At 44.8% G+C, this 24,593-nt stretch overlaps 1 protein-coding gene across 3 annotated transcripts; it reads right to left on the minus strand.

The window, feature by feature from the left end:
- Positions 1 to 954: 954 nt before the first annotated feature.
- On the minus strand, positions 955 to 22,538 carry NUP50 (nucleoporin 50). 3 transcript variants are annotated; one of them, XM_019944543.3, is made up of 8 exons: positions 22,168 to 22,538; positions 17,146 to 17,224; positions 14,880 to 14,963; positions 10,977 to 11,163; positions 9,284 to 9,949; positions 7,214 to 7,295; positions 5,447 to 5,565; positions 955 to 1,329 (listed from the first exon to the last, which is right to left on the minus strand). In XM_019944543.3, exons 2-8 carry the CDS (start codon positions 17,212 to 17,214, stop codon positions 1,292 to 1,294), a joined length of 1,245 nt encoding a protein of 414 aa, XP_019800102.2. In that variant the 5' UTR covers positions 17,215 to 17,224; positions 22,168 to 22,538; the 3' UTR covers positions 955 to 1,291. The 3 variants fall into 3 exon arrangements, with proteins under 3 accessions (XP_019800102.2, XP_019800092.1, XP_019800110.1); XM_019944533.3 differs by having other exon boundaries at positions 955 to 4,443; positions 22,168 to 22,534; XM_019944551.3 differs by lacking the exon at positions 955 to 1,329 and adding an exon at positions 4,450 to 5,184 and having other exon boundaries at positions 22,168 to 22,537.
- Positions 22,539 to 24,593: the final 2,055 nt, after the last annotated feature.

The raw sequence follows: 24,593 nt of genomic DNA on the forward strand, positions 1-24,593 counted from the left end.
AGCTGAACTGTGCACGTTAAAAGGGTGAATTCTATAGTATGTGAATTATACCTCAATAAAAACCAGAACACATGCCTGGGCCCCTGCCCGAGGATCTGGCTGGGTGGGTGTAGGGTGGGGCCCCAGAGCTGGCATCTCTAACAGGTCCCTGGGTGTTGCCGCTGCCGCCCCCACGGACCACACTGCAGACCCACTGCTCCAGCCCGGCCATTCAGCGCAGTGGAGATGCACTCCTCTACACAGTACCTACCCGCTTAGTGTCTTCAGCAGTTTCCGTCAGATGTTGTCAGTTCAAGAAAAATATTTTGATGGGTAACTCAGTCTTTATAATATTTTCTTTACCAGGAGACACCTCTTAAAAACCAGCTGAGTGCTGAATAACTCAGAAGCGTTTTAAAGATATGAACCTTATTCTAAAACTTTCAAAGGTATATTACAATGTAATCTGTTAATGCCTTAAGAGTGATTTTCTAAATCACCAAAAACTTAAAGTAACATAAACTTAAAATACATTTCTTCCTTCATTTTGATCCTTAGTTTTTAAATGTCCTCCTGGACACAGATCCCAACTCCACTTGTGGGAGAAACCTCGCCTGCCTCAACTCCAGTTTCTTTGGAAAGCCCACCCAGGAGCCCCTGTCTGGAAGGTTTGCTGCAAGCACTGAACAAGAGAATATATACAAAGCCCCTAGTGCAATGCTTTGCACATTATCCAACGTAAGATCTGTTATTCCCATTCTAGTTTGTAAAAACGTGAATCCGACAAATTCCTGAATGGCCTGGAATTGGTCTCATCTGGCACAAGGGGGCTGATGATAAAAGGGTCCGGGTCTCTCCTCACCTCTTCTAGGCACCGCTTCTGCATGGTGCTTCCCCCGCCGGCTGGCTTGCCTCTTGCCTCGTACTAAGGCCAGGTGCAGCACAGAGGAACACAGAGAGTGTCAAACACTGTGATTCTGTTTACTTTCCATTTATTCACATTTCATGGATTGATACACTTCCTCAATGGGATCATTCAAAAACTAATACAAACTGAGATTACATTGTCCAACGATTCAAGTATTTTAGAGAACGATTTCCGATTTAAAATAGAAAGCAAACAATTTATCCATGTGATTGCTGAGAAGTTTCCTGCCTCTGCCATAGCTGTGTCCGCATCAGACAGAGAGGCCTCAGCCTGGACCGTCACTGCCACCCGCCACCGACACACAGAGGCCTTGTGCTCAGAACACCGAGTGCGAAGAAAGGTTTTGACGGGCTCCTCACCGTCACCAGCTGGACAAATCCGTTTCTACTGAAAAGCCCTCACTTCCAGAACGAGAATGGATCCTAGGGGTTTGGGAATAAAGCCCTTTAGTCTGGAAATCTGCAAAGCCTTCAAATGCACTGCGCCTACATTTGGACTGTTCTGAAGTATAACGGTATCTGACAAATGCTCAAAACAAGCAACTTGTTTACCTTTAAAACTAAACCAAAAGAGCTGTCTCAGTGAAACTGGTTCTGAACTCTTAACAGTAAGGTAGAATGTTAGTTTTTTTTGCTCTACCCCAGAACAGGTAGATATTTTTTGGCATGCAGCATATCAAAAATACAATTTAGAATTGAAACTGTAAAACAATAATCCTTTTAAGGAAAATCAGTCCATAAACAGACCTGTCCTTCCATGGAAAACACAATCTAAACTTTAAAAACTGGACACGCGTTTTAGCCTGTAATTCTAACAATGCAGACATTTACACACAACATAACATTCAATGTTTTGCTTAATGGGAATGCTCAGAAGGAGATGAACGAACAGCGGTTTAAAAACAAAAAGGCCACTGGGATACTCAGTGTTTGTCAAGAGATAACACAATCTGATTTAGAATTAAAGATATATACACCCTTTAGGCCACACTTATGACACTCTTTCTAGATTCTCAAACTAAAGACAAAAATTTTAGTCCACATTAAACATTTTAAAGCCTAATTGCTAATAATTTGCTAAAAATAAATCTAAACCCACAGGGCAGAACTGAGGTGTTACACAGGGGATGAAAAGGCGACCTCCAGGGGCCAAGGAGCCCCTCCCCCAGTAACAATACCGGGACTTAGAGTTTACAGCGAAATCCACATACGCCTATTAGGCTCTTTTACACTAATACATAATTAAAGTGGAGACTGGCAAGTTCCTAAAGAGTAAGAGTGATTTTAAGAAAATATCACATTTTGACTTACGGTGGGCACATCACATTTCCCCCTGTAATCTTCACTGTAACGGTACAGTCTTAGCAAGAACTTGCTGGGAATGTTAGGAAAAAGAAAGCCACACATATCCAGCAATTTAAAAAGACAAACTATTTTTACCCAGGGGTGGGGGGGTGGATGGGGGTGTGAAGAGTTAATCCAATCATGACTTTCATGCCATTTTTGGTGAACATTCCGCATCGCATGCAAAACCAAGCAGAAGGATGCACTGAAGGGTCCCCGACGAGGTGTGCGAGCCTTACTTTCTGGTGGGACCCAGGAGCACGCGCAGCTAAGCTGTGACCTGCTGAGGTCTGTCCCCTTTACTTCCTCAGCCCGTTAGCAGCTGGATAACCCTGAGGTCAACAGGGCAGGGCCAGGGTTACTTTAACAGCATCCACCACCAGTTGACTAAACTCCTCACGAATACTCCCAGTTGTAAAAAGAAAGAGCGAGGTGACCGCCCCTCCCCCCAACCTCACGCCACACCGGGGTGATGCCACCCCCGCCCAAGACAGCGAGCGCCTCCCTCTGTGAGTGTCCGGACGAGGTCGCACACTGGGCAGCGAGCTGCAGAGCAGGTGTCGAGGCACTGGCGCGACTACCTGACCTCAGGTGCTTAAGAGTGACACATCGCAAAATGGATTCCCCGCCTCCTGTACCTCTAAAAGTTAAAGCTTTTTTTCTTTTTAAATAAAAGCAGCTGTACTATCTACACTGATTTTGACTTTTTTTAAAGTCAGAGACATCACGTGCTGAAGATCAGAATATACGCATGTGAGCCCTCGGGCACGGACCCTGAGCCTTTCAACAGGATCATCTGGTGCCAGCATTAAGGATTCATGAGGAATGAATGAAAGCGGACATTTAGAACTTTACCTCTAGTTCATATGACCAGAGTCTTCAAAGAACCCTAGTGTTAGTTACCTGACAGCTATGGAGAAGTGGGTATTCATGTGTGTACCCATGGCTCCCTTCCAAATGGACATACTGAATATCTTACTTTTTAAAAAGTAAATGGAAATTTCAGTATCAAATGCAGAATACACTGCTGTCTAAAAGTTAAAGGCAACATTTACACACAGTTTTCTCTTCCTTTTCCTTATTGCATGTTTCCTGGTTAGTTCACACGGCTCCTGTGTAATAAAACCCCTATGATTTAATAAGTTTAGGTTTTAGATCCATAGGGTTCACCGTGGGACAAACAACCAAGAGCATATTCTCTTCCTTTTCTTGTATGCTTTAGCCCTTTCTTTTCTATAAGGGTCTACAAACTACAAATTTGTGCTTTTAAATCTCATTCCTGGCAATCCCCCCCATCCCATTTGTCTCCAGGGGGATACAGAAGTAAGAGCACCTCATGAATAAACCTACAAGACCAAAGAACAAGCTACTCATTTCCGTTTAAAATGAAACAGCAGTTCCAGAATCACAGTAAAGCAGCCGATGGGGTTAGAGGCCAGCGTCCACACGGAAAAAGCTGAAGGCAAACATTCAGTGCTCACATTTCAGCTGTAAAATAACACAATAAAGCAAAGAAACATCTCCGCCACAGCACGGCAGCACGGTTCACGTGGACACACGTCAGCCAAGCCCGCCAGAAAGAAGACCGCTACAGGCAAGCTCCCTTCTGGACACGCCGCCGTGAGAAGCCGCGCTGGTGGCGGCAGCTGACCCCAAACCCCTGGATCGGAAAAGCCTTTGGGAAATCTAATCGATACCCTGATTTCAGTCCATTAAGAAATCACCTGTGGTTAGTTTAATAAATGAACATTAAAAATCTTCCAAAAATTTCCTTTCAAATGTATTTCACACATTAGACAGTTCTTAAGAAGGGAGAATACAGTTTCTTGACACTTAACTTTAAAGGTTTTATTGGCCATATTAATCTTCCTCACAAAACTTTTAAGTTATCTATAAGCCCTAGAATGTCAAAGTAGGAAGACAAGAAAACTAAGTTTAGGGGGCGGTGGGGAAGCAGCAACTTGGCAACAACTCCTCAGCCGAAGTGTGTTCAGGCATCCTTTTTCTCCTGTAAAATTCTGTGCAGCTCATCTGCATCCTCGCTTGTTTTTACCCGAATTAACATGGTAACTGGGGTGGTGGCGTTTTTCTCATCAATGGGTGGGTTTGGAACGCAGACAATAAGCACATTGTTTTTCCCTGTGCGAGTACACGGCATATTGGGCGGAATCAGAACATTGAGCAGTATGTTGCCTGCATTTAAACACAGGGAAAAGACGCATCAAAATATATAAACTATAGTTCCGTGAAACTACAGCTTTAACAGGCTAAACATTAAACACCGGAGCAACTTATACTTAATGGAGCCACAGGAATGTCCTAAGGACGGCCACAGTTCCCTGCCAGATGCCAGCACGGTGTCCCCGAGAGAGGACCGTGGGCCTCTGGCAGGAAGTGGACTGGGCCTCCCCGAGGAAGACCCACCTTCTGCACACCTGCCCCAAGTCTCCCACAATCATGGCAGCAGCCCTAAACCAGCAGCGCTTTAGAACACACCGTGCTTTCTTGCACTGCAGAAAAAACACGCCAGCATGACGTGGAGGCTTCACTATGTCATTCGAACAGAGAACGGTCAGCAGAAAAACGGCTCTGTCGGAGGCCAGCACCGCTCACAGGGTGAGAGTGATGTTGCTATGATAGTATCACAAATTGGTCAAGTCCACAGGAAAGAAGACTCACACAAGTTTCTTTCCAGGACACAGTCTGGTGTAGTCTGCCACCACCGACCACTTCCCCTTAGACCCGCCCTGAGCCCAGCCACTACCTCTTCCTTTCAGAGGACTGTTTTAAGGGTAAAGCTGGAGGATGGGGTAAAGGGTGGACAGCAACGAATTAATGAATATTTGGTACATAAAAAGGATTCCTTTGAACAGTTAATTTCCCTTGTGTGTTTACTAAACCATCCGATTTACCTGTAGCTTCTTAGTCACATACCTAGCACAAAGGAAAATGAAAACCATTTCAGTTATTTCTTGGCAACAGCTTTCAATACATCCAGGTTTTCTTATACACTACTACCCTGGTACTCGACTAAATCTATAATCGGTAAGTACAGGACGAAGTTGGCCTGAACAAACTCTATTCCGTTCCAAAGAACACATTAATATACTTGAAAATCTCGACTAAATCAGCAAAGGGCTTTTACATACTATGTGATTATGATTATTTTGTACCACCTGAAAAGAAAGATACCCACCTAAATTGGTGTCTGCCCGCACTAAGAGCTGTGTCTTCTGATTAGCCGTAGGTTTTAAATGTAGAGTGCCTACACCCTTCTCTTTAAATTCATTGTCTTTCTTGTAAAATAGTTTACACCTACAGAGAAAAATAGGTATGATCAGACACTCAATGACAGGTCACGACAGTCACAGTTTTCTAACAGCCCCTGTTCACACTTGTGTGGAAGTCTGTTATTAAATGACAGCAGAGGAAGCTTAGGAAGAGCCTTCTACTGACCCAGATCAGGTCTGGACACAGGCAGGTAAGAGAATCTGGTGAGACAGGCTGGAGTCCCTCCATATTTTTTTCTATTATACAGTGGGTCCTATACAACTCTTTAACAACGCTTCTGAAACCATCTTTTCTCAAAAGTCAGTCAAAATCACAGCCAAGCATCCCACACCTCCCTGACGTGCTCCTTCGGCCCTGAGCTCAAAAGAACTGACCTGGTCCTTAAAGAAGAGGAACAAATAGAGAACACACACTCTGCCACACAAACACCACCCCCCTTTCCTACTTCTTATTTTTGAATTCTCTTCAGGACTCCTTCAATTTTTGATCTCCCAAGATGTTGAAATAAGTCTGGAAAACATGCCTAAGCAAGGCCTAAAATAATGCTGTCAAATGTTTCCCCAGCCTCCTGTCACACATCTCCTTAGGTTATTAATAAACAAATCAAAACTACTGCCTGTTCCTTTGATTTACTCTGATTAGAAAAAAACCCTTGGGAATCCCCTGGCGGTCCAGTGGTTAGGACACGGCGCTTTCACTGCTGGGGCCCGGGTTCAATCCCTGGTCGGGGAACTAAGATCCCACAAGCCGTGCGGTGTAGACAAAAAAAAAAAAAAAAAAGGAAAAAAATCTCAAGTCAGGGTCATTCTTTTACCTCATCTGTGTAATTAAATCTTTAAACAGGCAAAAGGAATTGCTGGTTTCTTTTAAAAGTTCTCAAAAATAAACAACATTTGGGAATCCCACAGGATTTGGTGATTCACACTATGAAAATTGCTGACTTAAGTCTGCAATGTTTGTATTAGAAAAACACATCCAGGGAAGCTTCTAAAAGGGCACAAATGTTTTTCAGTAAATATCTTTGTTAAAAAGCACGAATTTCATTGAGAGAGAATTCAAAATTTCTCTTCAGCCTTCTACTGAAATCAGCAGCTCTCATTAGACAAACAAAAAACAAAAAGCCCAAACCAGCTCTCATGACTGAGGGAAAGATAAGTATTTACACATCCTTAACGGGAAGGAGTGGCTGCTGTGGAGAACTTCTTGGCTGTGAGAAAATCCACGAAGGTTAATGTGTCTCTAGGAAGGAATCCGAGATGCCACCTAATTTAAGAGCAGAAGTAAAACCAAACCTCAAATCAGTGACCAGGTGACTGTCTTTGTAGGGGAAGGAGGAGGGGAAGAGAAGAAAGGAGAAAAAGGGAGAGAATGATGAGATGAGACTGGGGCAGGAAGATCAAAAAGAAAAGACTGTCTCTAAAGCACCTGAAAAGCAGAAGAGAGCTAAACTAACAGAAAAGAGTAGGATACGCCCAGCAGGAAATTTTTAGAGTCGGTTATTTTTAAATAAACAGGCTAAGAATTCCTCCTTGTTCCAATTCAAAGAATGGGCACAGCCTGGCCCAGGATGGGACGCCCAGTAAGTGCTGCAGGGACAATGTCACCTGCGCTCTCCAGCCAGAAGCCTCCTTCCACGTCTTTGAAAAGTGGAATTCCCGTGACCGTTACTTACTTTTTGGAGTAAAAAGCATCTTCTTCTTTTACTTCAGTAACTACTACTTTGGGGGGCTCATCACTCTCTTCTTCGTCTCCACCTTTTATAAAAACAACACTAACTCAGTAAGAGTCAAATCAAGAGCTTGAAAATGTGACAAAAGAAGTTCGTTACCTACCCCCCCAACCTACAAATTCCATGTAAGCTGATACAGAAACTGAAACACAATCTAATCGTGTGGGGGCGGGGATAAGGAGGCACTCACTGGATTTCTGCAGAAAGCCTTTGAATCCAAGTGTCTGTGCTTGTATTCAGTGAACAGGCAAACTCACACAGGAAAACAGCCAGTCAACACTCTCATATACTCAGATTACCCACTGGGAAATAAAAATCTCAGATGGGCTTCCAACACTTTCATCCCCGAATGCTCCTGTGACTGTAGCTGCATCACGCCAAGGAATAACCAATGAGAGCAATGACCAAAGACAATGGAGAAAATAACAACTTTACAGGACAAGTTGTCAGAGCAATTAGTCCAAAGCCAACTGTAAGCAACTTAAGCTCTGTCTGGGCCACCACGCCCCTGGACATGCTGGTACCACGGGCACCCTCCCGGGCTGAGTCCAACAGCACTTCCCTTCACTCCAGTGCCTCAACCTCAGGGGAGAGCTAAGTCGCTGCTGGACACAAATTACAATCCCCTTAAGGAGAAGGCAACTGCATAAAACTGACTAGCGACTAAGAAAAACAGTTCCGGTGCTCAAACAATTCAGGTCACAAGCTCATTTCGATTTTAAGAAGGCACTCCTGAGTTAGGCCCTCCAGCGTGGGGCCCGGGCATCTTTTTTTTTGGTACGTGGGCCTCTCACTGTTGTGGCCTCTCCCGTTGCGGAGCACAGGCTCCGGACGCGCAGGCTCAGCGGCCATGGCTCACGGGCCCAGCCGCTCCGCGGCATGTGGGATCTTCCCGGACCGGGGCACGAACCCGCGTCCCCTGCATCGGCAGGCGGACTCTCAACCACTGCGCCACCAGGGAAGCCCCAGGCATCTGTTATTTTAACAAGCTCTCCAAGTCTTCCTGTGCGTAAGATGTGTTAACCGCAAGATAAGGAGTAAGTGCTTTGTGGAGGGGCATCCTGCTGAGACGGAGGCTTAATTCAAACTCGACATCCCTTCCACAAGCGGCAGAGCCCCTGTGACTATGACAGACTCTCCCTCTGTCGTATTTAGGGCAGAGAAGAGGGGACTTCTTTATTCTATGCTTTGCCCTGGAGGGCCCTTACCTGAGGATACAGGTGAGGAGGGCAAGGCAACATAAGGAGAATTTCCCTCCAGGTAGGAAAACATAGTATTTAACGGCCCACTGGCAACTGCAGTTTTCCTTCTCGAGGATCAATATGCCGATGCCTGAGAGACGTACTTTTAACTGCTTATAAGTAAGAGCCTACATACACACGGTTTGTTCACAACCACCATGTGGTGAAGAGGGATTATGATACAACCCCTCTTTTCAGGGAGCTAAGAACCACATAGGGAGTGGAGGGGCTGGGATTAAGGCCTGGTTTGGGGCACTAACATGACACACCACAGAAACTTCTAGAAAGGTGGCTGCAATCCAGACACATCTTGGGAAAACACTGTCAATTTGTTCCCCCACAGCTATGAAGTCTACCTTTTTTAGAGTAGAGTATGGTTTTGCCGTGTGAATTTATTTATAAGCAAATCTCTTAAAAACAAACAATTCAGTGAACGTCCATCATGAATTTTTCAATAAAATACAATTTTTTTAATGGAAAGCCAAGTATTTGATAATTTTCAAAGTCACTGTGCCAGGTGTTTTTATATTATTTTTATTTTCATACTCTTAATCCTTAAAATAACCTACCAAATTGGTCTTACTCCATTTCACGAATAAGGAGACAGACTCAAAGGAGTTTATCAACTCTGTCCGGGGTCACACTCCCGTCGGGGAAATGATGGAGTTGTGACGCGAATCCAGATCCACCTCGTGCACAAGGCTACACTTTTCCCACCAAATACAGAACTCCCACAAACCTAGAAGACTTCCAGGGCTGACTCTGTGTTTACCTTTGCAGTCGCTGCCGCCACCTTCTGCTCGGCTCTCCAACGTTTTAGTGGAAAATGGTGAAGAAACTGGTTTACTCTGGGTAATATCTTTGCCAAATAAACTGGAGTTTCCAGAAGAAAATGAAAATCCAGTCAAGGGGCCAGAGTTTAAGGAGCCCAAAACAGAACTATCAATTTTCTTGCCGAAATTAAATGAGGCACTTGTTGCTCCTAGTGACGGGTCCTTGTTCTTTTCAGACACAGCCTCCACCTTCTTTTCAGATGTATCCTCAGTTTTGTTGCCGTGAAACAAAAATGTTGACTCTTGCTGTAATTCTGTTGAACCAAACAGGGAAGGAGGCTGTGTTTCAACTGATACTTTGTTGGTTTCACCTTCAGAATTACTGCTGCCACTGTTCCCATGTTGCTGTTCGATGCTTGCTAAATATTTCTCATAGTCTTTAAAGATAGGTGTCAGATCACAGAGCGGGTTCGTGTTCACGTGCTTCACAATCCAATCCCGAACAGAGCAGTTTAAGGCCGCCAACTGCTTATGATAGGCATTCCTGTGGCGGGCGGCACTGGAGGTAAGGCCAGAGGAGGCAGGCTGCTGACTGTCGCCATTAGTTTTGGGATTTGAAATCTTTTTATCGACCAAGGAGGTAGGGCCATTTACAGCAACAGACCCTACAGGAAATTACAGTTTTAAGAATTTATTCAGAAGCTGATTTAGTTAAGTCATCTTGATTTTCACACCACTCTGTCTTCGTATTTTGTGCTTTTACTGTATCCCATTTTTGTGACAGTTCAAGAAGTATGTGCACATATAGTATTTGGAAACTAGTTATTACAAAAATCAAGTCAAACATTATATATATGAATATATCTATTTTTTACATGCTTGCATTAAACCGCTATAATTTTAAAATAATCTCTTCCTTCAAAAGGATGGCTTTTTTTACCTAAAACTGTCAAAATACTATGTTAGTACAAAACTTAATCCCCAAGGTTGTAAGGAGGAACATATATTAATGCAGTTAAAATCTTAATAGAAAGTACTTATCTTAATCACACTAAACATTCTGCCTAATTTAAATGAAACAGTATATACTCTTAGAATAACTAGCTAAGTATGATCCAATGAGTCAGGATCATTTCTAAGAACCAAAGATTTTAACCCATGATCCCATTCTCTGTTGTTAATCCCAAGACTTCTTGACCAATCCCCTCAAAACAGGATTAGGCAATCAACATGTCCTGGGCAAAATAAATCTAGACTGGGAACAGTAAGGTATGTGGCACACAGGAAATTCTCGGTACATTTATAATGAATGAGGGGGTGGGATGGGAGGCCTTTACAGAGGGTCTGCTAAGAGCTTCTTTTTCTCCTTTGACCCTTAGGTTGATTCTGAGGTCATTCTCATTTCGCAGTTGAAGATTTGGAGGCTCAAAGGTTAAGGAACTTCACCGAGGTCACACAGAGCTGGTAACTGGCAGAACTGAGAACAGAACCCACGTCTATTTTGGCCTGTGCTCTACTCAGTTACTCTGTAAAGAGCCAAAAGCTCCCTAATTTCCATCCCTTTCACCATTACCCTGTTTTTGCTCATACAGCCTCAGGACCCAGAAAAAGTACAAGAAAAACATCTTTGAAAGTTATTTTTCATAGATCATCTTTACACAGATGTGACTCGGGGGAGAAGAACCTACTCACCAAAGGTGGCCTTGGTCTCGGTCGCTGTCCTTGCACTGGAGAAGGGAGGGGCACTAGTGATGCTGTTTCCGTTTGACAGTCCTTCCAAAGGCTTCCCTTCAGCGCCATTACCAAACCCAGAAAACCCTCCTCCTCCAGAAGGTATGACCAAACCTTTGAAGTCTTTAAAGGCCCCTCCACCATCAGACTGAAATATAAAGGAAGAGCACACGTTAGATAACTCTACTTTTTTGTCTCCAAATAAGCAAGTGAACGACAGTATTATCTTGGCTAAACAGTACCCAGAATCCTTATGCAACCAGCATTAAAGGAAACTACCAGCACAAGCAGAAACAGAACATGGATTTTACTCGTGACAGCTTTGCAGCCCGAAGCTGCCTTCCTAAAACAGGAAGAATACATGTAATTTACAGTGAAATAATTTTTTAAAATATATTTAGGATATAAAAGGTTAAAAAGACTAATTCAAATAAATTGATGGACTCACCACCGAGGCACAGAACTGTAACTAAAAACACATTCTCAACACAACTAAACCCCAAATGAAAGATTTTTCATATACTACTCAAAGACCCTTGGCCTAAGGAAGTTGTAGAAACATCAAGTGAGGTTAACTAAAAGTACTTTACCCACTACTTATAATATCCTAAGAACTTTTGTTGCTTTCAGCCTGCTTTCAGTATACAGAAACTTGCAAAGTTGACTGAGTCCCAATTCTAGATTTTCCGTTAGTTGAGAAATCCAGAGGCAACATTTTTTTTTTGCGGTAGGCGGGCCTCTCACTGTTGTGGCCTCTCCCGTTGCGGAGCACAGGCTCCGGACGCGCAGGCTCAGTGGCCATGGCTCACGGGCCCAGCCGCTCCGCGGCATGTGGGATCTTCCCGGACCGGGGCACGATCCCGCGTCCCCTGCATCGGCAGGCGGACTCTCAACCACTGCGCCACCAGGGAAGCCCCAGAGGCAACATTTTATTCCCAAGGTTTTCTCTGCTTTCTTTAGCAAGGTCTTTCTCGCAGACCTATCCTGCTGTTGGTAGCTCTCTCCCATCTCTAACCCAAGATGCTCTGGAAATGTTTGGCATGCCTTATGAAATTCTAACGCTGCTCTCTGCCCCTGGGCTGTGGTCTGCACTGTTTCTGCCTCTTCACTGTCACTTGTCCACAGCTGGCCCGTCCCTCCTTGAGCCTGTCTCCCCTAGGCATCTCGTTCTTCATCATGAGTTTGCACTCTTAGACCTCTTCTCATTTCCCCTGGCTTCAACCTCCTTGATGGGGAAATTTCTCAGAGCTGCACCCACCTCTTACGCCACTTCCTGTTCTGAGTGGCCAATCAGTACACCTAGTGGTCTCCTAGAGAACTCCACTTGGATGTACCACAGGCCCTTGAAATACATTTTTCTTTTTTTTTTAAGAGATGTGCATGGCAGCCCAGATGGCAGGAGAGTTTGGGGGAGAATGGATACATGGATATGGGGTGAGTCGCTTTGCTGTGCACCTGAAACTGTCACAATATTGTTAATTTGCTATACCCCAATATAAACTAAAAAGTTAAAAAAAAAAAGAGAGATGTGCAATTTATTTATTTTTTTGGCCACACCTGGAGGCGTGTGGGATCTTAGTTCCCCGACCAGGGCTCGAACCTGCACCCCCTGAATCGAGAGGCGGAGTCTTAACCACCAGACTGCCAGGGAAGTCCCGAAATACATTTCTAAAACAAAATCGATCACCTCCTCCCTAATGAAGCTGTCCCTCCCCCCGGTATCTTCTTCATGAAAGAGCCACCAAATGTAACTTGGCTCAACACCTACATCCAGCCAGTCACCAGTCTCAAGAATGAAATCAGGCCAGAAAAGAACTCGGAATAAAGAAAAACTGAACAGAGCCACCACAGAACATGCAGTTCCATAGGTTTATTCCGAGGATGCCACCCAAGATGTTCAAACCAGCCTCTCCTGCCTGACAACAGATGTCCAGGTCACCAAGACAGCACTCACGTGTCTGGAATTTATTTGAGGGATGAGGACTATACTGGGGAAGAGTTATTAAACAAGGAGTGATGGCTGAATACTGACCACATGATTTCAGTTCACGAGTTATGACTCATCTTTTATCCTTCGGAACACAGGAGTGAACATTTTAATATGCCATATTACACCAGAGGGAACACAAAATGGGTGACGCTTCTATTATTCTCAAAGGTATCAGCCTACCCACAGCTCGAGCCTAGGGAGCAGACAACACTTTGAGAATATCCTGCATTTTCCTTTCTTACTTCCAACACCCACTTCCCGTTTCCTACTGCTATACTCTTTTCCCTCTTCATACTGTCACTCAACTCAAATTTGTCTACATCTATATCTTATTTCTGCAACTGGATAAGTTCCCTTTAAGGTACAGATCTCTTATTTATTTACTTACTTATTTATTTATTTTTTCTTCTTTAATATAAAGTTATTTATTTTATTTTGTTTATTTTTGGCTGAGTTGGGTCTTTGTTGCTGTGCATGGGCTTCCTTTAGTTGTGGTGAGCGGGGGCTACTCTGCTGCGGTGCGCGGGCTTCTCATTGTGGTGGCTTCTCTTGTTGTGGAGCACGGGCTCTAGGCATGTGGGCTTCAGTAGTTGTGGCACATGGGCTCAGTGGTTGTGGCTCGCGTGCTCTGGAGCGCAGGCTTGGTAGTTGTGGTGCATGGGCTTAGCTGCTCTGTGGCATGTGGGATCTTCCCGGACCAGGGCTGGAACCCGTGTCTCCTGCACTGGCAGGTGGATTCTTAACCACTGTGCCACCAGGGAAGTCCCAGATCTCATATTTATTATCTTTTTCTATCTCCCATGGTCTACACCAAGGATTTTCACAAATTCTTGGTGCACTAGGCATTTAAAAAAGCATTTATTAACAACCCAATAAAAAAATGGGCATAAGATCTAAACAGACATTTCCCCAAAGAAGACATACAGATGGCCAACAGGCACATAAAAAAATGTTCAACATCGCTAATTATTAGACAAATGCAAATCAAAACTATCAATACAATGAGGTATCACCTCACGCCGGTCAGAATGGCCACCATCAAAAAGTCTACAAGTAATAAATGCTGGAGAATGTGGAGAAAAAGGAACCCTCCTACACTGCTGGCAGGAATGTAAATTTGTGCAGCCACTATGGCGAACAGCATGGAGGTTACTTAAAAAAACTAAAAACTACCATACAATCCCACTCCTCGGCACATACCTGGACAAAACTATTGATATAATTCGAAAAGATACTTGTACCCTAATGTTCACTGCAGCACTATTTACAAGAGTCAAGACAGGGAAGCAACCCTAATGTCCACTGACAGATGACTGGATAAAGATGTGGTATATGTATACACAATGGAATGTTACTCAGCCATAAAAAAGAATGAAATAATACCATTTGCAGCAACATGGATGGACCTAGAGAATATCATAGTAAGTGAAGTAAGCCAAACAGAGAAAGACAAATATGATATCGCTTATATATGGAATCTAAAACAATGATACAAATGAACTTCCCTACAAAACAGAAATATGACTCACAGACTTAGAAAACAAACTTATGGTTACCAAAGGGGAAAGGTGGGGGGAGGGATAAATTACGAGTTTGGGATTAACATATATACAACACTACTATATATTAAATAGATAACCAACCAAGGAATTGCTGTACAACACAGGGAATTATACTCAATATCTTGTAATAATGAACTTAACAATGAAAAATCATTATATGTATTAAAAAAAAGACATTCTTGATAGATTACATAAAAGACAGTAATTAAAATAAAAGCATTTATTCATCTGACTGCTCCCAGAGGTGGAAATACTCTACAGCTCAGAAATCAAGTTAGCATTTAATACCAGAAGCTGTAAGAAAACACTCACTTCAAATCCAACATTCCTCCGCTTTGCTTTCTTTATGGCTCTATTCTTCAAGACTTCCTCACTGGCCACCGAGAATGTTCCCACCTGCAGGAGTGTACAAATTAATCAGCAACAAGATAAGGCCAAAAAGGAGATAAAATGCTGAACAAAAAAGCTAGACCAGACAAACTGATCAATATCTTCTGGTTTCTTTTTATTTTGGTTTGGTTTTTTTTTCCGGTACGCAGGCCTCTCACTGCTGTGGCCTCTCCCATTGCAGAGCACAGGCTCCGGACATACAGGCTCAGCGACCATGGCTCACGGGCCCAGCCGCTCCGCGGCGTGTAGGATCTTCCCGGACCGGGGCACGAACCCGTGTCCCCTGCATCGGCAGGCGGACTCTCAACCACTGCGCCACCAGGGAAGCCCCCAGACATTATTTTAAATGATTATGACTGCTGTGGCCTCTCCCGTTGCGGAGCGCAGGCTCAGCGGCCATGGCTTACGGGCCCAGCCGCTCTGCGGCGTGTAGGATCTTCCCGGACCGGGGCACGAACTCGTGTCCCCTGCATCGGCAGGCGGACTCTCAACCACTGCGCCACCAGGGAAGCCTTCTTCTGCTTTTTAAGTAACACAAATTATGGAGAGGGCACGTTAAAGTTTACGTCTAGTATCTTGTGAATTCCAATGCTAGTCAGGTGAATCAGAAACCTTCCAGAAACTACAAATCCAGACTTTATCACAATTCAGAGACAAGAGCGCATACATCAAAGTTCTAAGAAGACCAAGATCGTCAAAACTTTGGCGCAAAGCTGTTCATGATCAATTCTTCGAATATGTCAAACATAGTCAAAGACATTACCCAGATGCCCAAATCTAATCTCTTACAACTATGGTTTTTAAACATAAATTTTATGTTCATAATACATATTATTTTAAAGAAGAGCTTCGCCCATTTGCCCATGATCCAGAACACCACTGAGACTGGGACTCTAAGTAACCTGTTGGAAACCTGCTGAAAACCTTTCGCTTTACTTCAACCCTTCTTTTTACCCTGGAGGAATGGCATAAAATATTTTCTGTAAAAAGTTCTCATCTGTACTTATTTCAGATAATGCTAAACTTAAAGAGATCTCTACACCCACAGAAGGGACCATTTGGCTACACCTGACCCAAATTAAATGTAATGTCCTTCCACACTCATTTCATTAGAATCTGTCCAAATGGAAGTTTTTTCATTCCTGAAGTATTTTAATGTCAAAACAAATCATTATATGGTAGGCCCAGAATGTAACTGTGCCTAAAACCTGGAAAGAACTAAAGTTACCAAAGACTTGCTTAAAAAGTACCAAGTCAGTCAGAATTGTTAAAAGCTCTTTTAAAAGCCCATACTTGTGATTTTGGTTTCCCCAAACATACCAGTACACATATTTGTAAGGGAAAAAATATTAATATTAGGAAACAGATTGAGAAAAAAGGAGAACAGCAGCCTAAGAATTATCTTGGAAACACTTTTGCGAACTCTTGAAAATATACGCCTATTTTGTAACCTAGCACACGTCTACTAACTGGAAAGGCTAACTTCGTGCAGATTTCCTTAGTGAACTGGCCTGGGAGTATCACACTGCTGATGAGGCACTTTAGAAATGCAGCTGTGTTCTATTCTTTGTAAGACAAAAATTAAAAGATTTCCTCAGGGAAGACCATTTTTATTTTGTTAGGAAAGAAACTAGGCCATCTAAATTCTATTCCTATTAACGCAATTGTTGGGGGGTGGGGGATGGGGACTGTCTTAAGAATATGAAATAAAATGGGCCTCCAAGAAGCATTACATTACAGTAAGGGAGGCGACCTCAATCTTCTAAAATCTAAAACTGTGAGCATGGCAGACTAAGACAGTGGTGGTGAACCACTTTTCAAGTTTGAGTGCTGGCACTAAGTTTACGTGCTTAGTGCTGGCTAAGTTTATGACTAGATCGTTCACTCACCCTTCAATCTGGGCTGAAACCATGGGTTTAGAATGCTCCAATGAAATGCTACATGAAATTCAGGAGGAAGGTGCTTCTACAAAGGAGCAGAGTATTTAGGGAACAGTTGCTAATGGAAAAGCACACCCAAATGTCATCAATTTCTAGACTAAGTACAGATCGTAAGAAACCAGACTATTTCCAGTTCTGGATGTTCTTAAAAAGGCCTTTTAATTTTACCAGAGTCTTCACGAGGAATCCCAAAATGAATTTAAATTTGGAAGTAGAAGGAAATCATTCTTAGGGAAATTATTTCTTACCTCTTCTGCTTCATCTTCTTGATCCCAATTCCTATCCGTCAGTTCCTTCTCGGCAATTCTTTTGGCCATTTTTTCGAACCTAAAAGCAAAAAGATTAGAAGTAATAAGTTTACTTTTCTAGAATATGATTTAACTCTTACAAAGAATTTTAAAAATTCACTCTAGCATGAAATGAGATAAAAACATTCCTGATACCAGTGGGCACTGCTTTAACGAGAACTCTGTAGCACTGTGGGGCTCCTAGTGTCACGAATCCAATAAAGATTACTGGAGGAGGCAGTGAGGTCCTCTAAGGCACAGTGAACAATATACTAAATCAACTGCATTTGAAAAAATTACAATGAAACACTGATTTTTAAAAATCAGAAATCTAAAGAACTGAATAATAATCAACAAATACTTAACTAACTTATTCCATGCAACTTATACTTACACAGAGTCTTGCTACAGGCAAGACATTTTTAATATTTAAAATTCTCTTAAGGATGATAAAGTACAACCTTAGTTAAGAATTTGAATAAGGTATTGGAATTACCTTCCCAACATGAGTACAGATGGTCCCTGACTTACAATGGTTCGCCTTGCAAGTTTTCAAGTTTACAATGGTGTGAAAGCAATACGCATTGAGTAGAAACCTTCTTTCAGATTTTGATCTTTTCTCAGGCTAACAATAGGCGGTATGATATTCTCTTGTGATGCTGGCCAGCGGCAGCAAGCCACAGCTTCCAGTCAGCCGGCCACGCCATCACAATCGATACACTTACAACCATTCTGTACCCATACAGCCGTTCTGTTTTTCATTTTCAGTACACTACTCAATAAATTACGAGATATTCAACACTACTATAAAACAGTCTTTATGTTAGATGATTTTGCCCAACTGTAGGCTAATGTAAGTGTTCTGAGTACATTTAAGGTAGGCTGAGCTATGATGTTCGGTAGGGTAGGTGTATTAAATGCATTTTCGACTTACAGTATTTTCATCTTACCATGGGTTTATTGTGACGAAACCCCAACATATGTTGAGGAAGATCTCTATTCATTTTTAGGCTACAAACAAGTTGACAGTAATCTATTTCCCAAGATTGAACATTTAATTACCCCAAATTGCATATTTCTAAGCTAGGACATCATTTAAAAGTTTAAAATATGATTAATATGGATGTGTTAACATTCCTAGAATTTTTAACTCTTCAAAAATAAGCCATCAGGGCTTCCCTGGTGGCGCAGTGGTTAAGAATCCACCTGCCAATGCAGGAGACAAGGGTTCGAGCCCTGGTCCGGGAAGATCCCACATGCCACGGAGCAACTAAGCCTGTGCGCCACAACTACTGAGCCTGCGCTCTACAGCCCGCAAGCCACAACTACTGAGCCTGCGCTCTACAGCCCGCAAGCCACAACTACTGAGCCCGCACGCCTAGAGCCCGTGCTCCACAAGAGAAGCCACCACAATGAGAAGCCCACGCACCGCAATGAAGAGTAGCCCCCACTCGCCGCAACCAGAGAAAGCCCGCACACAGCAACGAAGACCCAACACAGCCAAAAATAAAAATAAAATAAATTTATAAAACAAAAAAAAGCCATCAGCTCAACTCCTTAAAAACCACGGTGTTATGGGGAGGAGTAAGAGTCAGGGATTGACAGTATTATCTCTACGAGCACTTATTCAAGGTGGGTACTTGTATCCATCCCTTAAAATTTCCAATTTATTTTGTGATCCTAAGATCATAAATCCTTTGCTATTAAAAACAGAAACAATCAATGGAGAGCTCCACTGTGAGTGTTGTGCTGGATTCTTCCCTAACTTACCAGTTAAATGGACCAAAAAATTCCATTTCCTCTGCTACTTACCTTGCCCAGGAATTTATCAATTAGTTTGGAACACTAGCCAGCATTCCTGAAAACCAGCCTAGCTTCCTTCCTATAGTCCTTCCCCAGTCTCATTTGCCCTCAACACCACAACCCACCAGAGTAAGTTTCTAGAACCTCCTGGTCATTAAGATACAAACTTACACAACAGGCCTCTTGCCTTCCAAGATGGCCCACACTCTGTCTATGGAGTGTGTATCTCCCTGAATAAACCTTCTTTCACTCTACTATGTCTTGCTCTTGAATTCTTGCCTGCACAAAGCCAAGAACCCACACTTGGCGGCCATCCCAGGGACGCAGACATGACTTGGGATGTGACCATCCTCTCGCACCCCACTCTCTTTGCTGCAGCATCTTTTCTGGCACCCAGTGCGGGGCCTCCAAGGCCATCATCTCGATCCGCCTACTGGGCTATGGCTCCCCTCTGAAGGTAGGCTGGGCCTTATCCTGAGCCATGGAGATTCAAGCAGCCCGTTAAGGGGCAGCTGACGTCGCCTGCAGGATCTGCCAGAGACCAGTTCTCTGGCCGTGAAGAAGCGCACTGAGGCCAAGGCTTTTCCCCCTCAGTCTGTCTCATTCTCCTATTGCTCTATCTCTTCGGACTTGAAAAGATCCACCCAGATGACCACCAAACATCCAAATTAAGACTGCGCGGCAAGTAACTGACAACTCGGTTGGGTCTAAAGAACTCCTGCCAGGGGGCTTATCTGGTGGCGCAGTGGTTGAGAGTCTGCCTGCCAATGCAGGGGACACGGGTTCGAGCCCTGGTCTGGGAGGATCCCACATGCCACGGAGCAACTAGGCCCGTGAGCCACAACTACTGAGCCTGAGCGTCTGGAGCCTGTGCTCCGCAACAGGAGAGGCCACGATAGTGAGGCCGCGCACCGTGATGAAGAGTGGCCCCCGCTTGCCGCAACTAGAGAAAGCCGTCGCAGAGAAACGAAGACCCAGCAGCACAGCCAAAAAAAAAAAAGAACAAACTTACACATCACCCACTGCATGTTAGTATCTATAAAATAAAATTCAAATGCTGGCATTCCGAAGTCCTCCAAAATCTGACCCCCCGGTAGGGTAATCACAGAGGGCCTTTCAGCTTTTAATACTCTTCTAATAATCTCTCAATTTTTCTTGTACAAGTGCTTCTTTCTGATTACAGAATAAATGGTTTTAAAGTCCCAAATTCTAAAACATAAATGAGAATTAACATAATTTTCATTCATTACCTGCAAATCCTCTTTTTTAATGCCTCCCTCCCAAACACTTGGTCAAGTTTTGCTATTAATCTTTGTCATCCAGAAAACAAATAAGGTACCCTTACACATAAATCCTTACTAAACTTGAACTGTTCAGAGGCCAGGTCTCTGTATGGATTCTTTTGGGCCATTTTCCTACTCAGTAACTAGCACCTCCACCAGAGGGCGGAAGAGGGGAGAATCTGAAACAGGCATTTTTTTTGCTATCAACTATTAACTTAGTAACTTAATAGGTATTAAGATTAACTGGCAAAAAGGGGTGGAGGTGAAAGTGCAAAACCTGTGATAAGCGTAAAATTGTAACACCTAACTCATACCCACAATTGAAGAGACAACTGGCATACGGAAACAACCTAAATTAATGCAGCTGCTTCTTGTTCCACCATATTTATCCCATCAGTGACTAACCAGAGGGCAGGTATCTTTGTTTCACTCACTCATGTACCTCAAATCCACTCCCCCACCGGCCCCCCCAATGGCTGACGGTCCGGCTGTTGCAGAATCAGAGATCTGCGGCACGATGTATTTGAGAAAATACTATAAAATGCTAGAATACAGTTTTGCCATTTTGTTGCTGGAGACCTTGGGCAAATTTTATTTAATTTTTGTGCCTCAGTTTCTTCATTTGTAGAACAGGGAGGTGTTGTGAAATTTAAATGAGATACACAAAAAGCTTAGTTTAGAACAGTGCCTGGAACAGAGGAAGGACTCAATAAATATTATTAAAGGAACAAGTTTTGTTAGAAGCAAGGGCTACAAAATACTACTTCTCCTAACTTAAAAACCTGTAGTGTGGGAAAAGAATTAACCTGAATTATGAGTCTGGCTTTAAAAAATACGTCACCAAATCCATATTTTATTTCAAAGCATGATACTTCAGAAAATAATCTTCTTTTTATGCCAGAAGAGAAAAAGGAAAAAAAATCCCTGTAAAGTACTTAACACAAAGTCTGGCACCTAGAGTCTTATGTGCTATTACGAAGAACTTAAAAAACATGTGGGCTTGTGGTTAAAAGGCACCAAATTATGAAATGATTACTAGGTATGAAGCATACCTTGTGATAGCAAATTGAAACTTTTGGTAATTGGAGAAAACTTTATTTGTGCCCGACATAGTGAGGTATGCGATCTCTACCACCTGGTGCTGCCCCACCCTTGGGGTTTAACTTCAGTCCACATCAGTTTTAAGATGGAAACAGATTTGAACATACTCGACGGTGTGATGCCCGGAGGAAAAAGGGAACATGGGGCCGGACCCCGGAGGCTGAAACGCTAAGGAAAAACGAAATCTCTAACACTGCTTCTTTTTTTTTTTTTTTTTTGCGGTAGGCGGGCCTCTCACTGCTGTGGCCTCTCCCGTTGCGGAGCACAGGCTCCGGACGCGCAGGCTCAGCGGCCATGGCTCAGGGGCCCAGCCGCTCCGCGGCAATGTGGGATCTTCCCGGACCGGGGCACGAACCCGTGTCCCCTGCATCGGCAGGCGGACTCTCAACCGCCACCAGGGAAGCCCTCTAACACTGCTTCTTAATTGGACAGCCTAATGGGTGATCAGTGGCCTGAGACTGCAATAAGAAAGTGAAACCAGACCAAGGAGGTGGTGGAAGGAGCTAAAAGAAAGAAACGAGTACCGAGAGGAACCGCTAGGAAATAAACCGAGGGGGCCTCGCCAGTACGGTCCCTGCCCGCTCCGGCTCCTGCCTCCACCAGGGCCGCAGGGGCCCTGCGCCCGGGCGGGCCTTACCCAAGTCGGGCCCCGCACCCAGCTCCTCCCTCCCAGGGTCCCCATTCCAGGCCCGGGTCCCACACCCGGATCCCGGCTTCCTCCTCCCAGACCCGGGCCCCGCACCCCGGCTTCCGCGCTCGGCCCCCGCCCCTACCGCGCCGCCCGTCCGCCTCTTACCTCGCCGGCGGCAGCCGCGGCCCTCGCTGGGTTGTGGGTGCGGCGAAGCCCGGGTGCGTAGCGGCGAGCAGGTGCGAGGTCGCGGCCGCGGCGCTCGGGTCTGAAGCGGCGCCCGGTCGCTTCCGGTGCTCTGAGAGCCTCGAAGGATTCGGTGGTCGGCAAGCCCTGAGACTCAAACACCATGTCCCTCGGGGACCTCGTCTCTCTGCGTTGGGCAGTGAGGGGGAGAGCCGTCCGTTCAGCAGGAGACAGTTGGGAGAAAGGCGGCCCACACGCCCCACGCCGCCATTTTCTAGCTCGAATCTACCCCTCACAACCAATTCGAAAAAAAGGGAGGAAAGAAACGCCCGCGTCTGGCTACTACGCAAGTGCGCCGGAGCCTTGGTTTGCAGCTCCTCCTACGGCGGCAGCGGGGCGTCACGCAGCGCATGCGCCCAACTGCTTTAAAAAACGGTCGCCGGAGCGCTCCCCTCTCACGCATGCGCGCACGCATGCGCGCACTCCACGCGCCGGCCTCTAGGGCAACGGGTGCCGGCGGCAGGGTTTAGCGCGCGTTGATCACGTGCCGGCGGCCGTAAGCGTTTGAGACGTACGTTCGCCGGTCGCTGCTGGTGGTGGGCGCGGCTGGGAGTCGCGAGGCGCCAGGGAGAGCGGGGTCAGTCAGGCAGTGTGGCCGGGGCTCGTGGTGTCCGCGTATGGTGCTGGAGGGCTGAGGAGAGATAGGCCGTGACTCCCAGAGACGTGAGTGAATTCGGGTAGCGTCACGGCGGGACCTCGGCGCCGGGGGTCCGCGACGCGCCGGCTGCGGATGCTCGGAAGGCCTGGGATTGCGGAGCCGGGAGGGACGGCCGCGGGCGTGGATGAGAAAACCGGACCCGTCCGCCGTTCCACGGCCACCTTGTATTTGTTTTCCGTGGTGGGTTCCCTAGAGGCCAAGTAACTTGCCATTTGCACACCTAGTCGGGGTCAACGAAGATGAAGTCTGCAAACACATTTTTAAACTGTGGGACTAATACATGTGTCCAGTGTCAGTATTTGTGTTCGTGTGTTTTTATTTGAGTACTACAGTATAGCGTCTCAGATATCACGTACATTAATAGATTAAGCTGTACAAAGCGGTTCAACTTTAACTCTCCTTGCCTAACGGTTAATAGGACATTATGGGAATTATTAACGCATCAGGAAAGTTGCCTCAGAAAAAGAACATTCTGGGACTTTACTGGTGGCGCAGTGGTTAAGAAGCCGCCTGCCAGTGCAGGGGACACGGGGTCGAGCCCTGGTCGGGGAAGATCCCACGTGCCGTGGAGCAACTAAGCCTGTGCGCCACAACTACTGAGCCTGCGCTCTACAGCCCGTGAGCCGCAACTACTGAGCCCACGCGCCACACCTCCTGAAACCTGCGCGCCAAGAGCCCGTGCTCCACTCGCCGCAACTAGAGAAAGCCTGCGCGCAGCAACAAAGACCCGACACGGCCCAAAATAAAAATAAATAAATGAATAAATAAATAAAAGAAACATTCTTAGAGCAGTGGTTATTAACCTTTTTTGGGAGGAAGGGTTTATGGATTACTTGAAAATGCAAAGAAAGTTTGTGCATACATTCAGGTAGGAAACCAGTTTGCACATAATTTCAGGGTGTTTGTGAGTCCTCCCTAAAAGCCTATCCATGGACTGACTAGCGTGTTAAAGACTGCTTGTCTAGGTACTAGATTACACATCATAAGGCTTTAAAGAAGAACAAAGGTGACCCCTATTATGTTTACTTCTCCTAGGATGAGACATTCAAAACAGTTGTTGCCAGGTGTTTGTTCTTTTTCTGAGGATGTACGTGATAAATACCCAGCCAGGGAACTGTATTATTGTGTATCTTTCACACCGTCCTTGTAAATTGGATGGAATGCGAACTGTACGTATGACTAGTCAGAGAATGTTGACTGACAGTGTATTACAGAAAGAGAGATCTCCAGAGGCATGCTCTTAAGTGTTTTTTTTTTGTTTTTTTTTTCTACAAAAAGAGACATAATACCCTTCGGGATGATACATGACTTGGCAAAGCTATGCAGTTGGTTAGTGGCACAGCTAGGGCCAGAGCCCAGGTCTCACTTCCAGCCCATCGTTCATTTCAACAATCATGGAATGCCTACTGCTGGACACTCCACAGATGTTACAAGTGGCCCCTCATCTCTTCCAGCTGTCCCAGGTCAGCTTTCCCACACGTCACACTGGCTGTTCTAAGTCCTTACCACTTAAACCTCACTAGCCACATTTCTCCATATTCCACCTCCCAACCCCCAGCCTCACCTCCTGCCTAACCATCCTTAGTACATACTATGCATTCAACTAGTTACCAAATGAATGAACCCCTTTTATTTTTCTTCATTGAGAGACATTATCCCAGATATTTCTGGGTTCCCTTCTGGCTAGTAG

The sequence above is a fragment of the Tursiops truncatus genome, chromosome 11, assembly GCF_011762595.2.
Source record: "Tursiops truncatus isolate mTurTru1 chromosome 11, mTurTru1.mat.Y, whole genome shotgun sequence".
NCBI lineage: Eukaryota > Metazoa > Chordata > Mammalia > Artiodactyla > Delphinidae > Tursiops > Tursiops truncatus.